The sequence below is a fragment of the Sphaerodactylus townsendi genome, linkage group LG06, assembly GCF_021028975.2.
Source record: "Sphaerodactylus townsendi isolate TG3544 linkage group LG06, MPM_Stown_v2.3, whole genome shotgun sequence".
NCBI lineage: Eukaryota > Metazoa > Chordata > Lepidosauria > Squamata > Sphaerodactylidae > Sphaerodactylus > Sphaerodactylus townsendi.
In genome coordinates this window covers 101,366,717-101,380,971 of record NC_059430.1, presented here as the reverse complement: position 1 = coordinate 101,380,971, position 14,255 = coordinate 101,366,717, and the positions used below count along the sequence as shown (strand labels likewise).

Here is a 14,255-nt window from a genome sequence, read left to right as displayed (position 1 = left end):
GAAATCCAAAATACTGGAAATTGAGTTTCAAATGGATGCAGAGACTTGTCTTATCGGTGATCCTACCAAAGAATCTTCCTGGAAAACTACAAGAATTATTCTTATCGTCATTAACTGCAGCTAGAGTGATATTGGAATTCAGATGGAAAGCAGACACCTGTCCTGACTGAGAAATGTAGAGAGAAAAGATGAGAGAATGTGCTATAATGGCAAAGCTTACTAGTCTCATAAACAGATAGATGACCGAAACAGGAGTTTCATGAGGGATGCAAATTGTACGATATGTCTAAATGTTATGAAGAAAGGCAACTAAAATATGGTATTAATGTCTAAAAATATCTATAGATGTTTTTGAAAAGTAAGAAGGGCAACAGTTTGATTTGTAGTTAATATAATTAACGTGTAGCAGATGTTTCATTTATTCTGATCTTTAAAAGAAGACTAATCCTTACAGAGATATTACTTGAATAGTGGCTTTATGTAACATAGAAAACGGTCCATTGGTAGACTTACCCTGAAGAGGCCTTCTCCTGGACGGCGACGAGGGCATCCTGATTGGGTGATTTCCCAATCCATTATCAGGGAGGCAGGTACTACTTTTTTGCTGCAGCTTCCTGTGATGGGTTGGGCATCCGATTTGGCCCCAGAAACTTGACTAACGTAGCAGTACTAGTAAATTAGAGAGTCGGTATACAAACAACACAACAGGAAGAACAACACAGCAAACTGTAGAAGCACAAAAAACTATCTTAAAACTTGGTCTGAGTTCCTATTACTCCTTGCTTTTTGAACTTAACTTAAACTGTAATGTGTAACTGAAAAGGCTCCAGGGGGGGCCAGGATGCCCTCGTCGCCGTCCAGGAGAAGGCCTCTTCAGGGTAAGTCTACCAATGGACCGTTCTCCTGGAGGCGACCTCGGACATCCTGATTGGGACCTCCCCGAGCAGTGTCCCTTATGGGGTGGGCCTCTTAGTCCCCGAATATGTGCTCTAGCACTCTGTGCCCGAAGGCCACCTCGTTAGCCGCTAAGGTATGTAATCTATAGTGCTTCGTGAACGAGGTCGGGGAGGACCAAGTGGCCGCTTTGCAAATGTCCTCGATGGGGACCTGGCGACGTAGAGCCGCATTAGTGGGCCAGCGACTTCTAGTCGAAAGTCGCTGTGATACCTAGTGGCACAGGAAGTTTTGAGGCTCTGTAAGACTCTGCTATGCAGGATGTTATGGCAGAACTGATGGACGCTTTAGACATGGCACAACCTAGGTTAGGTGCCGAAACATTGACAAACAGGGTCTCAGTCTTTCTGATGGGTTCGGTCCTAAGGATAAAGGCCTTGAGTGCTCTGCGGACATCCAGATTGTGCCAGAGTATTTCTTTCGGGTGAGAAGGAAAGGGAAAGAATGTGGGTAGGACTACCTCCTGTTTCATGTGGAATAGGGATCCTACCTTAGGAACGAAGGATGGGTCTAGCCTTAGTACCACTCTATCTCTGTGGAAAGTACATAACTGAGAGTTAATGGATAGAAGCATAGCTCTGACACTCTGCTGCTGGACGTGACGGCCACTAGGAGGAGGAGTTTCATGCGGAGCCATTTTAAGCCTATGGATTGAATTGGTTCGAATGGTGGCTTAGCTAGGGCATTGAGGACCGTACTCAGACGCCACGAAGGGAATCTATGGACTACTGGAGTTTGTTGTTGTCTAACTCCCTTCAGAAATTTTATCACGTCTAGATGTCTGGAAGCGGGCACTCCCTGCAGATGGGGCCAGACCGTGGACAGGGCTGCCACTTGTCTTCTTAAGGTTGAGCTTCTCAGGCCCCTGTCGAAACCCTCCTGTAAAAACTGCAGCACTTGAGGTACCGTAGGACGGAGAGGATTAGCACGGTGCTTGTTGGCCCACTGAACGAATGTTCTCCAGGAGGAGTTGTAGATTCTGATGGTAGAGGGTTTGCGAGAGGCGATGATGGTGTCGGCCACCTTCTTGGAGTACCCCTTGTTAATTAAGGATTCCCGTTCAAGCTCCAAGCGGTTAAGCAAAACCATTGAGGATCGGGATGATGAACTGGGCCCTGCGTCAGCATGTCTGTCGGGGTGGGAAGCCGCAGGGGTGGAGCGATGGAGAGTTGCAGAATGGAGGAAAACCATGGTCGCCTGGGCCACCATGGAGCCACTAGAATGACCCTGGCCTTCTCCTTGCAGGTCTTCCTCAGGAGTTTGGGGATGACTGGGATTGGAGGGAAGGCATAGAGGAGTTTGGGTGGCCAGTGCGAGGTCAGGGCATCGGTGTCCCTGGCTCGAGGGTGGAAGTATCTGGTGATGAAGTGAGGCAGTTGGTGGTTCTCTGCCGATGCGAACAGGTCGATGACTGGAGTGCCGAAGTTTTGACTTATCAGATGGAAGATGTTGGGGTGTAATTTCCATTCCGCCTCCAGCACCGTCTGCCTGCTTAGCCAGTCTGCTTCCACGTTTAGATTTCCACTGATGTGTTCTGCTGTGAGGGATAGGAGGTGAGATTCCGCCCAGGAGAGGATCCGGGATGCCTCCTGATGGAGACGTGTGGATCGGGAGCCCCCTTGATGGTTGACATGGGCCTTGGCTGCGATGTTGTCTGTTCTGATCAAGATGTGATGCCTCTGCAGATGCGGGCGTAAATGTTGTAGAGCTAGGCGGATGGCGATCATCTCCAGCAAGTTGATTGGCAGTTGGGCTTGTTCCAGGGTCCAGGTGCCTTGTGCCAGATGGCCCTCGCAGGACGCTCCCCAGCCTCGGAGGCTGGCGTCTGTGAAGACCTGTATTCGATTTTCTGGTAGGTAAACCTTGCCTGTGCATAGATTTCTGTGGTGGGCCCACCACGTTAGACTGTTCTTGAGTTGAGGTGTGAGGGGAATCGTCAGGTCCTGTTTTTGCATAATTAAGCTGTTGAAATGGGCGAGAGTCCTCTGTAGGGTCCGTGCGTGAAATCTCGCCCACTGCAGCATGTCTATGACAGAGATGAACAGTCCCATCAGTTTGGCAAGCTGTAGAATGGAGGCTCTTCTGGCTGCTAAAAATAGGGAGACAAGTCTCTGAATTTTCACTGCTTTGTCGTGAGGGACCGAACAGAAGCGTTGCTAGGGGTTGTGTCGATGACTGCTCCCAGGTGGCGCATGCGAGTGTTGGGACTCAGGGAGCTTTTCTGGAAGTTGATGAGGAAGCCGTGCCGCGTCAGAGTCGATATGACGGTGGAGAGGTCCTGCAAGTTCTGTTGCCTGGATGGGGACCTCACCAGGATATCGTCGAGATAGGGGTGGACGTGGATCCCCTGTTCTCGGAGGGCTGTGATGGGGGCCAGGAGTACTTTTGTGAAAACCCTGGGCGCGGTGGCTAGCCCGAAGGGGAGAGCCTTGTATTGGTAGTGCTGGCTGCCCACTGCAAATCTGAGAAACGCCCTGTGAAGGGGGTTGATCGGCACGTGAAGATAGGCCTCTGTCAAGTCCAGAGAGGAGAGGTAGTCTCCCGGGCGAAGGTTCTCTGTGATAGATCTGAGGGTCTCCATCTTGAACCGGTGAAGACGGATGTGTTTGTTTACAGACTTCAGGTTCAAGATGGCCCTCCATTTTCCGTTGCGTTTTGGAACTGTGAAAAAGTGGGAGTAAACTCCGCAGAAACGTTGAGAGGACGGAACTGGCTCGATCGCCTTGATCTTGAGTAGGTGGTGAATGGCGTCTAGAGTTCTTTCTCTTTTTATGGGGTTTTTGTGGACCGGGGATTGATGGAAGTGGGGTTTTGGGGTGCGGAAGAACTCGATGAGGTAACCTGATGTGATTACCTCCCTGGTCCAACGGTCGACATGCCCGCCCGTCCAATGAAGGTGGAAAGATTGGAGGCGGCCGCCGACCGGAATGTCCTGCTGGTCAGGATCTGGCTGCCCGGCCAGGTTGAAAGGACTTGCCGCCTCGTCCTGGCTGTCTGAAGTTAGTGGAACGAAAGGAAGAGTTATTTGAGGCATTGTTATTGTTGTAGCCGTAGGAGCGCCTACGGAAGGAGTTTTGGTTAGACCACCGTCTGCCATCATTGGAGGGTCTCGCTAGTGTGCGTTGTGACCTAAAGGTTGTGTGAGTCTTAGCTGAGGATGGGCCCTGGTCGGATCTGACATACCTGGGCATAGTTTTCTTGTGGCCTTTGGACTCAACAAGTACAGCATCTAATTCTTTACCGAAGAGCTGGGAGCCGTGGTAGTCGTAAGAGGCTACCACCTGTTTGGAATGGAAGTCGGCTTGCCATTGGCGGAGCCAGGCGTGCCTCCTAGCCACTACTCCCAAGCCTAAGATGCGGGAAACTAGCGTAAGGGCGTCGAAGGTGGAATCTGCCCAGAAGGACACAGCCAGGAGCATTCTCTCCACACCCTCTCTAATCCCCTGGAACTCTGGGGGAATGATGGCAAGAATCCTGCGGGCCCAAACTATGGCTGCTCTTGCCATGGTGGAGGATGGTGCTAGTGCTCTAATGGTGAGGGCAAGCCTGTCGTGGATGCTGTTTAGGAAGGCGTCAACTTTCGCCTGTCAGAAGGATCTCTGATTGTGCCCTCCCCGTCCTTAGTGACGAGCCCTGCGGACTGGAGGGCCACCACGGGTGCGTCGACTAGTGGCGTCTGGATGATGGCATGGATGTGTTCTGGGAGCACGTACAACTTCTTAAGGAAGTTTGGGGCGGATCTACTAGCTTCCAGATTTAGCCATTCCCTCTTCATCCTTCTCTCGAAATACTCCGGGAGAGGAAAAGCCTGAGGGGTCTCCTCTGAGTGGGGAAAGATGTCCTTACTCCCTTTCGGGACCCCCTTGACTGATTTTTTGGAGGTGGATGCCGAAGAGGGGTCCTCAGCGTCTGCGGCATCATGTAATTCGAGGGTGGCTATAGTTTTGGCCATCATGAGGGCTAAATTCTCTTGTTTGAAAAAACGTTTACATTGCTCATTGGTCTCTATGGGGGGATCGCCTCCCTCTGAGAAATGGTCTGAGGAATTACCAGACTCTGACTCACTGGATTCCTCCTCTCCTGGAATGGCAAGGGAGTCCCTATATCTAGAGGAGGAAGGGCGGGGACTGCCAGAACTGGAGGAAGAGCTGGAGACAGGTCTCCTCCTTTTCTCACTGTGCTGGGAACTGTGTTTTCCCTTGGTGTGGCGTTTTTCCCTGTCCCTTTTATCCAATGCCTTGCTGAAGGCCTTGGTAAACATCTTCATCAAATGTGAGGAGGAGGTACTAGCCCAGGGGTTGGCGTTGGCAGGAGACAGGGCCTTGCCAGTTGCCGGATGGCTCCTCCCCCTCCCCCTTGCCCGACCTTGCCTGGGCGTTGCAGGAGCGTCTGCCTCTGAAGCCTCTCCTGATTCCTCCGAGAAGGGTTGGTCTGCCCTGTCCGCGTTGGAGCGCCTCCCCCCTTCCTCGTCTGCGACTTCTTCGCGTTGGGGGGGGCGAGAGGAGACACCCTCCGCGGCCCTGAGAGGGGCGCTGGTGCTCCCATCGGCGGGCTGAGCAACCATGTCATCATGGTGCTTTTGCCGCTTGGCGCCTTGCTTGCGCGCCTTTTTTCCTTTGGGCTTGGCTTTTTTGCCGGTCGGCTTGGGGGGTGGGGCAGCCGCTGCCGTCGCGGACGCGGAGCCCTCTGAAGAAGCGTCCGATCCCTCGGGCACTCGTGACCCTGACCGGGTGGCTGCCCTCGTCCTCTCGCCGCTGTGCTGGCGAAGCTCTCGGGAGGAGGGGGGGAGAAAGAGCGGGTGGCGGCCATCTTAAGGCGGCCGATTTTGGCGGGAGCTCGTCGAGGGAGGGGGGGACGCACGAAGACTGAACAAAACGACGGAAAAGACTCACGCAGACAGGGTACACAGGATGGAGAGGTTGAAGAAGTGAAGAAAAAGGTTGGAACTCAGAAGAATTGGAGCTTGGCTCCAAGACCTGCACTCCCTGCTAGGCAGGAAACGAACTGGGGCCAAATCGGATGCCCAACCCATCACAGGAAGCTGCAGCAAAAAAGTAGTACCTGCCTCCCTGATAATGGATTGGGAAATCACCCAATCAGGATGCCCGAGGTCGCCTCCAGGAGAATGATAGAAGTCAAGACTCGCTTTTTTATACACACACACACACCGTATATACTTGTGTATAAGTCGACCCGCATATAAGTCGAGGCACCTAATTTTACCACAAAAAACTGGGAAAACGTATTAGCTCGCGTATAAGTCGAGGGTGGGAAAGGCAGCAGCTACTGGTAAATTTCAAAAATAAAAATAGATACCAATAAAATTACATTAATTGAGGCAACAGTAGGTTAAATGTTTTTGAATATTTATTTCAAAGAAAAACAGTAAACTAGCTCTGTAAGTGGAAAAGAGGGCCAACTAAAACAATATGGTCTCAACAATAACTTTAAACGTACAAAACCCTTAGCTCGACCAGCAACCAAAGTAAAACACTAGAGTTAAAATTCTTCAAAACTGGATTTTTGGTCAGGGGAGGAATGTTTATGTTAGCAGCACCAACATTTCAGAGTATCTTTAGGAGACCCTCCTGATGATACCACCCAGGTTTGGTGAAGTTTGGTTCAGGGAATCTAAAGTTATGGACCCTCAAAATGTAGCCCCATCTACTATTAGCTCCCATTGGAAACTTGGGGGTCCATAGCTTTGGACCCCCTGAACCAAACTTTACCAAACTTGGGTGGTATCATCAGGAGAGTCTCCTGAAAAATCCCTGAAATTTTGGTGCCGCTAGCCTAAAAACTGTGCCCCCTGGCGGCTGACAAAGTAAAAACTCTAAAATATTGTTTAAAAGACACCTGACTCTCATATAAGTCGAGGGGGGCTTTTTTCAGCACAAAAAATGTGCTGGAAAAGTTTGACTTATATGCGAGTATATACTATGTGTGTATGTGTGTATGTATATGGGGGGTGTCTATGAAAGTTTTGTCATGTTTATTCTCTGTGAAGATTTATTCAGTTATATATTATATTTATAATTATATCATTATTATTTAAAAATAAAATCAATAACATATATATTAAAATAAACCCTGTCTTTGCAATGGGATCTGCTGCACAGCTTTGATCAGGGTACTTCTTGGTTCTTATGTGTAACAGTTGACGATTGATTTGTACAAGCTCTGCTATATGATTTACACCAGCCGCTATCATTTGAATACATGTGTAATCCAATGCCAGCACCGAAGACTAGAGACCTGTTTCCATTTGACTTAGCAGATATGGCATCTTTCTTTCCTCTTCCCCCTGCAGAAACCATGGCAAGCCCAGCAAAAGAGAACAACTACAGAATGAAGAGCTACAAAAACAAGGCACTGAATCCTGAGGAGATGCGACGGAGAAGAGAGGAGGAAGGGATCCAGCTGCGCAAACAGAAGCGGGAGCAGCAGGTAGTACTTGTGTAGGGTGACAGATGTGTTTTTCTTGGCTAGAAGGCAGTCAGAGTTAACTGCTTCTGATTACCCTGAAACATTTGTGTAGCTTAGGTGGATCATTGGCTGGTTATTTGCAGGGTGGGATTTGTGATTTGTCTTGTATCTGGGGAGCTTTGCAAAATAGTAGAGTGGATCAAAGTTGGGTCTTCAGTTCTCAGGTCAAAGTTTGGACATTGGCACTTTCTTGATCATTTTAACTAGAGAAGCTGGGGATTTGATCTTGGAATCTTGCATATGCAAAGCAGATGCTGTACCACTGAACAACACTGGGGAAGGCCTTGGCATCTATGTCCTGTTTGATCCTCCAGGACAACTGGTTGACCACTGTAAGAAATGGGATGGACTAGATGGACCACTGGTTTGATCCAGCAGGGTACTCTGCCTCTTATGTTCTGATGAATAATGGCTCCCCCCTTTAATATATGAATTAAAGCTGTATTTGGTACAGTTTTAAATACATGAATTAAAGCTGCATAGTAGATAGTTTCAATTATTGTATTGGGTAGCAACAGGTGCCGTTGTTTGTATTTTTGGTTCTTGTACTATATATGTCCAAGCAAAGAAAGTTCTCAATCTTCTTGAGTATTTCAAGAAAGCACCAGACTGAGGTTTTAATAATGCTTAAACTGATTTTAATAAGTTAAAAAGAAGATTGACTAAATTCCTTAATTGGAACATAGATGTAGCAAACTGTGAAGGCACCATTGGTCTCCTGTTGAGTGCTTAAAAGCTTGTGTACATTTTTAATCTAAATGTGGTCTAGTAAAACTTGGTCCCTAGTGATTTAGAGCTGCAATCCCATAAACAGTATTTTGGGGTGATTGGGCTGTGGGGAGTGGCTGAATACAGTGTGCCTGCCCCTCAGGGTTCCTACATCATACAGGTAGGGGAAATTGCTAGCTTCTGATATACAATGGCTACAAAGGTGCTTATTGCTAGGGCTGCATGCATTGTGTATCACTCTTGTGAAATATAGGGTGTGACAGAGTTTGGACCCAGAGAATCTAGTGTACAGAGGCCAATTTCTAGTTTTTATGACTTCGGAAATGAACTGGAAAATATGTGCAGGGTCCACTGCAATCTCCTGGGGGAAGGAAAAATGATACATCTGTCCCAGTGTGGAGTGGACTTCAGTGACCTGCATATCTCCTTGTAGGCTTGAAATTGCAGAAATCTGTGTATCACTTATATCTGTAAGCCTTCTCAACCCTAGTTGTTCTCCTCTTAATGCAGTCTGTTTTCTATTTCAGCTCTTTAAACGAAGAAATGTGGAGCTGATTAGCGAAGATTCTACTATGTTTGACAGTCCCCTGGCTGATTCATTCGTTAGCTCTACCACTGCTGGGGTAAGTAATTATTGAAAGGCTGTTTTTCATTTGTAACATTCTCATTGCATTAACACTTCAGGATGCCTTTTGGGGTATACTGTCCTGAAAGACTGGGTGTTTATTTACTGCATTTGTTTCCTGCCTTTTTGCCACTTTGTTTAAGGGTGGCCTACTGTTCAGTGTAGTTGCCTATAACACAATCCAGATGATACAGAAGAGAAAATAAATGGGGAGGGAAGAAGAAAGTCAGCAATTCCAATTCATAGATAACTTTGGTCAAGGCTGCATAGTGACCAAGCGGAGAATAGCCATTACAGGGGTGGAAGGGAGTACCCAAATGACACTGGATCCAACATAGGCTACTGGAGGAGGAAGAAGTCTTGTCAGCTCACATCTTGGAGGAAGAGGAACCAAATAGTATTTATCCATTCTAGCCTAATCTTGTTGGATCTTGGAGGCTAAGCAGGATCGGCCTTGGTTAGTATTTGGATGGGAGACCACCGAGGAAGTTCTGGTTCACATTTGGTCTTCAGTTCAGCCCCACATGGGACTGTGCTTGTGCAGGCCTGCTGTTTGAAACAATTTCTTCCTTAGCCCTAGCAACAGAAGAGAGTGGCCCTCCCAGACAGTAAGTGACGTGACAGCCCCTTCCTGCTCAAACTGTCACATGACTGGGAGGGTGTGCCCTCTCTACCCTTAGTTCTCTTCTTGCCACCATAGGTCTTTACCAAGTGTATGGCTGTGGTAGTTGCGTACCTTCATACGCTGGGTTGCTCAGTCTTCACTAATTTGGATGACTGGCTGATTACAGCATCTTCTGAAGTTAAGCTCCATTCACAGGTGAAGGTTGTAATCGCAACATGCCATAGCCTAGGATGTGGGTTTTTTTTTACATAATACTTTTTATTAATTTTCTTCTTTTAAAAAAACATTGAACATAAAACACACATAAAACCATTGAAACACATAAGATAGCAACAAATATTAACACCATGATAGCAAAACACCACAAGAAGCAGTTATTAACATGTAACAAATAACAAATGACCCACATTTACAGTTGCCCAAACATAATCTAATCTACCACACTGACCCATTACTTAAACACATAGGATTTGTTATTAACATTGCTAAATCCAAACTTACTCCTGTGACCTTGGCCCCCTTTGTTGGAGCTGTTTTTAGATTCTTCAGCATCCAGAGCCTTCTTCCCTCGGGAAAGGGCATTGAAATTAATGCATGTTGCCTGCTCTTTTAAATGACAATGTAGGCAATCAGTTGTTGCCATCCAAAGACTCTTGTGTCTGATGGTATCAACCACTACTGTGTTCACACATACGTGTGTTTGCATGTGCCACTTCAGCTGTGGTTCATCATCTCCACCCCTCTATTTTCTTCATCACCATTTCTCAATTCCTTGTGCTGTGATTAGGTCCATTGGCTCAACATGGATAACCTTTCTAAGGGGGTTCCCTTGGGGCTTGGTGCCCTCAGGACATACTCACTTCTGATTCATCCCTCCAGGGCTGGGGCACTCACTGCAGAAGCAGGAGAATACGGAGACTGGAATGAGAGGGTTTGTTCCTTACACATAAATAATCTTGAGTCACGTGCTGTACGTTTTGCCCTCATCTCCTTTGCAGACGTACTTAGTGGGAGGAAAGTTGTAATCCAAACCAACAATGCATATACTATGTGTTATCTTAACAAGCAGGGGGGCATGGGGTCCATGGCCCTTTGTTTGGAGGCTATGAGGACCTGGGAACTCACTGTAGCCAACAGCATCTCCATGTGGGCCATCCACATAACAGGCATCCACAACAAACTGGCAGATCATGTCAGTCAGCACAACCACAAGTGGTCTATCCAAGATGTCTATCTGACACCCATTTTCCAGACCTGGGGTTTTCCAGAGATAGACCTCTTTAAGACCCCCCATGTAAAGAAAGTGTGCTTTTATGAGGTTGTAATATTAACTTAGCATGAGTGTAGCCATTTTGTTAAGATTTGAAGGGATATTTTTTTCAGTTGCTTGCAGGAAGTGGAAGATGAAGATTCTGAAGAGGACCATACATTAGCTCAACTCTTTCCTCCATTCTTATTCCCACTTTAGTCGTCTCTGTTTCTGAGAAGCTGAATGTTGCTGATACTGCATCTAAGTATGCTAAATCTGAGGCTAGGATTCATTGGGAAGCATCTTAGATCTGGTATGTTGTCTTTTTAGGAGGGAGTTATCACAAGAGAGATGGTGGAAATGCTGTTCTCAGAAGACCCTGACCTTCAGCTAGTAACTACCCAGAAGTTCAGGAAACTGCTTTCTAAAGGTAAATGCAGTTTTAAAAAGCATTTATATGGGGGCTGTTCTTATATTTAAACACTTAACAAAGATTCATACACGGTATTTCTGTAGCGACCTGAAAATGCCCAACATTTTGAAATGGCTTACCTGAAAAGTCTTCATTTTTTTTAAAAAGATAATCTATGAAGATAATGCTGTAATAAGAGTGGGATTATTCAAACAAGACTAGATCAGGGTTAATGGTTCAATTCTGGTTGTTTAGAAATCACTCTTACAATGAAAACTTTTATATATATGCCATTAAAGATGGAATTGAATTGAATTTAAAACTTTTACACAAGTTTTTGCTAGGCTGTACCTGCTTGCATGCAGCTATACTGTGTTGACATGTTGATGTACTGTGCAAAACTAGCCTAACCAATAAGGTGATTTCACATGTAATAGCAAGGGAATTTCTTTTAAAGGAGATTTGAAAATGTGTATATGAGGTTGAATACTGCAATCTGAGGAAAATAATCATTTTGAATATTACTTTCCGTAGAACAAAGTCTATTTCCAGGTGTTCTGATCTTGATTTCTCTCCCAGTGGAAATATACACAAACTGTCTGAGCACAATTCTAGCTGCAATGCAAGCTCTGATGGCTCCATAAAAAAGCAGATGCTTCAAACATTTTAATAAATTTTATGTATAACTAATTACAGAACAATTAAGTTGTGAATTTTAATCTCGGTATATTAATTTTATATTTGTATAATATGACTTCTTTGATTGTATTACAATGTGTTCCTCCCCCCCCCCCTTGCTTTTCAGAGCCAAATCCTCCAATTGATGAAGTGATAAGCTCTCAGGGAGTAGTGGACAGGTTTGTTGAATTCCTCAAGAGAAGTGACAATAGCACATTACAGGTGAGGAGTCTGGGAAATGTGCTTTTGTGTTTAGTTGGCTAGATTCTCAACTGTTTGGAAACCAAGTAGTTCCTGCTCTTGCACAGAAGAGCTTGATAAACTTTATGATTCAACATGTTGTATGGGATTGCCAAGGAATTAATCACAAAGTGGTACCTCATAAGAAACCCATTTCAGACAAATGCCCTGAAACTATGCTGTTGCTGAAGGCAGGAGGAAGATGAAGTAAACTCCAGTACCCTATCCAAGGGCTTTGGTCTTGATAGATTTTTTTAAAAAAATAGTTATTAATGTAACCAATAGAGTTGAACTACAGCTTTGTATGCATTTTAAGGGCTGAGGTTTTCTTATTGTTAAGTCTTAACACCCTCTGTGAATGTTGTGATTTTTATCACATTTTATCTTTGCAATCCTCAGTCCAATTATCTCTGGGCAGGCGGTGCATGGATTTTTGTAATAAGTAGCCCACTCCACCCCTGGTTGCAAAAATCAGCTCAATCAGAGAAAACTTGTGATGGGCTCCCAAAGGTGCCATAGACTATGTATCTCCAATATAAGAGAATACAGTCTGAAACCAACTCTGGAGAATGCATTTCCACTTCCACAGGACTATGAGCCACTGAGACATTGAATCATTTTGAGGTGTAGTAAGATGCAGCCATAAAGAAAGTGTGCCAGGACCATTTTCTGAACTATGGTACTTCCAGGAAAAGCGTCTAAAAGTACTTAAGTTAAACACCTCAGCAAATCAGTTTTAACTCACTGAAACCAAACTCTGGGCAGACCCTTCATCCTGCAGAGCTGTTGTGTTGGGGTCTGTGGTGGCATTCTTTAACAGGCTGCTGGTTTTTCTTTTCAGTTTGAAGCTGCGTGGGCACTAACAAACATTGCCTCTGGCACCTCTCTACAAACCAAGATAGTAATTGAGGCTGGAGCCGTTCCAATCTTCATTGAGCTGTTGAGCTCCGATATTGAAGATGTCCAGGAGCAGGTGAGGCTTTTTCAGGGTCTGAGAAAAGTTAGAAGATTTTAAAATAGGTGGTTGGTGGCTCCATTCTGAAAGATTTTCTTTCAAATGTATTTCGCCTCGGCCAGATGTCTTCCCTTGTCAGACTGCTGGTTGTGAAATGTTGTTTAAATGAAGAAAAGCTGTGAATCTTCCAGCCCAAAAGTGTGCCATTGGCTGAGCTGAAATAGTATCATAGAATTTTCAGGCATTCTAACTGCTCAGGGCAGATGTAACAGCAACGGATATTGACGCAGTACAGTTTTTGTGACAGGGAAATGATAGGCTAGTGCCTAGGTGTTGGCAGGAAGTGGGCCCTTTGCCACATACATCACTAATGCTTGGTGTATGTAGAGATTCAGAGGAGATGGAGAGGCAAGAAAACACTGAAGGCGGGGCCACTTCAGTGATGGGATGAAAAAAAAGGAGTTACAGGTGGATTTCCTGCTGCTAGCAGGCCAAACTTTAGCATTAGCTTTCTGTAGGGCTGTGGGGTTGATTTCAGGTACAGAGGATGGAGTTCGTAAAGGACTTTTCTTTGTTAGTTACCATAGACAGAAAGCTGACATAAGCTGGTAGAGTCTTGGGGTGGTTGCTAATGAGTGGCCCAGAGAATGGCTTTCTTCTCCACCGTTGCCTCCTCTCCCCTCCATCCAAGGGCTGAATGCTGAAGCTCCTGCTCTTCTTCCAGGCTGTTTGGGCGCTGGGGAACATTGCTGGAGACAGCTCTGCTTGTCGCGACTACGTCCTGAACTGTGACATCCTTCCCCCTTTGTTGTTGTGAGTAGTCTTTGAGGCATGGGATAGAAACACCAGGAGTCTTCCAAACTGCATGCCATTTGTCCTGACCCAGGGGTTACATCTTTGTGTGTGCTTCCATTCCGCTGCTTCCATGGCATTGAGTGGGAAACATTTCATTGGCTGGAGTGAACTCTGTGTAGACCCAATAGTTTTTCTTTACAAGGGTTCTTACTAATTGCCTTGCTGAGAACTTGAAAGGGATTTTTCCCAGACCAAACCAGCTAGGGATGTCTGGTTGGGGACACAGGTTATTCTGTAATGTGCAACTTGACTCTTGCTTGATTGACTTGTAATCGTTCTACAGGCATCTTTTTTGCGGCACACCTTGTTAGTGCTCGCTTGTGGCACACTGGTCTAGCAAAAGGCAAGTTAATCTGAAGAGTCTGGGGGTGTGAGTCTGGGAGATCTCCTCTATCTGGGGGGATCTAGAAGGCCTCTTGTCCTTTCCTGCAAACAGATCTCCGTTCT

General features: G+C 46.1%; 1 protein-coding gene across 3 annotated transcripts in view; it reads left to right on the top strand.

Moving 5' to 3' along the window:
- KPNA6 (karyopherin subunit alpha 6) overlaps positions 1-14,255 on the top strand; it is a 32,065-nt gene that overhangs the window by 11,739 nt on the left and 6,071 nt on the right. For all 3 annotated transcript variants that reach the window (XM_048500554.1, XM_048500555.1, XM_048500556.1), the window contains exons 2-7: positions 7,265-7,401; positions 8,697-8,792; positions 10,999-11,098; positions 11,886-11,980; positions 12,840-12,971; positions 13,678-13,766. In XM_048500554.1, coding sequence (XP_048356511.1) covers positions 7,265-7,401; positions 8,697-8,792; positions 10,999-11,098; positions 11,886-11,980; positions 12,840-12,971; positions 13,678-13,766 — 649 coding nt within the window. The remainder of the gene's footprint in view (positions 1-7,264; positions 7,402-8,696; positions 8,793-10,998; positions 11,099-11,885; positions 11,981-12,839; positions 12,972-13,677; positions 13,767-14,255) is intronic.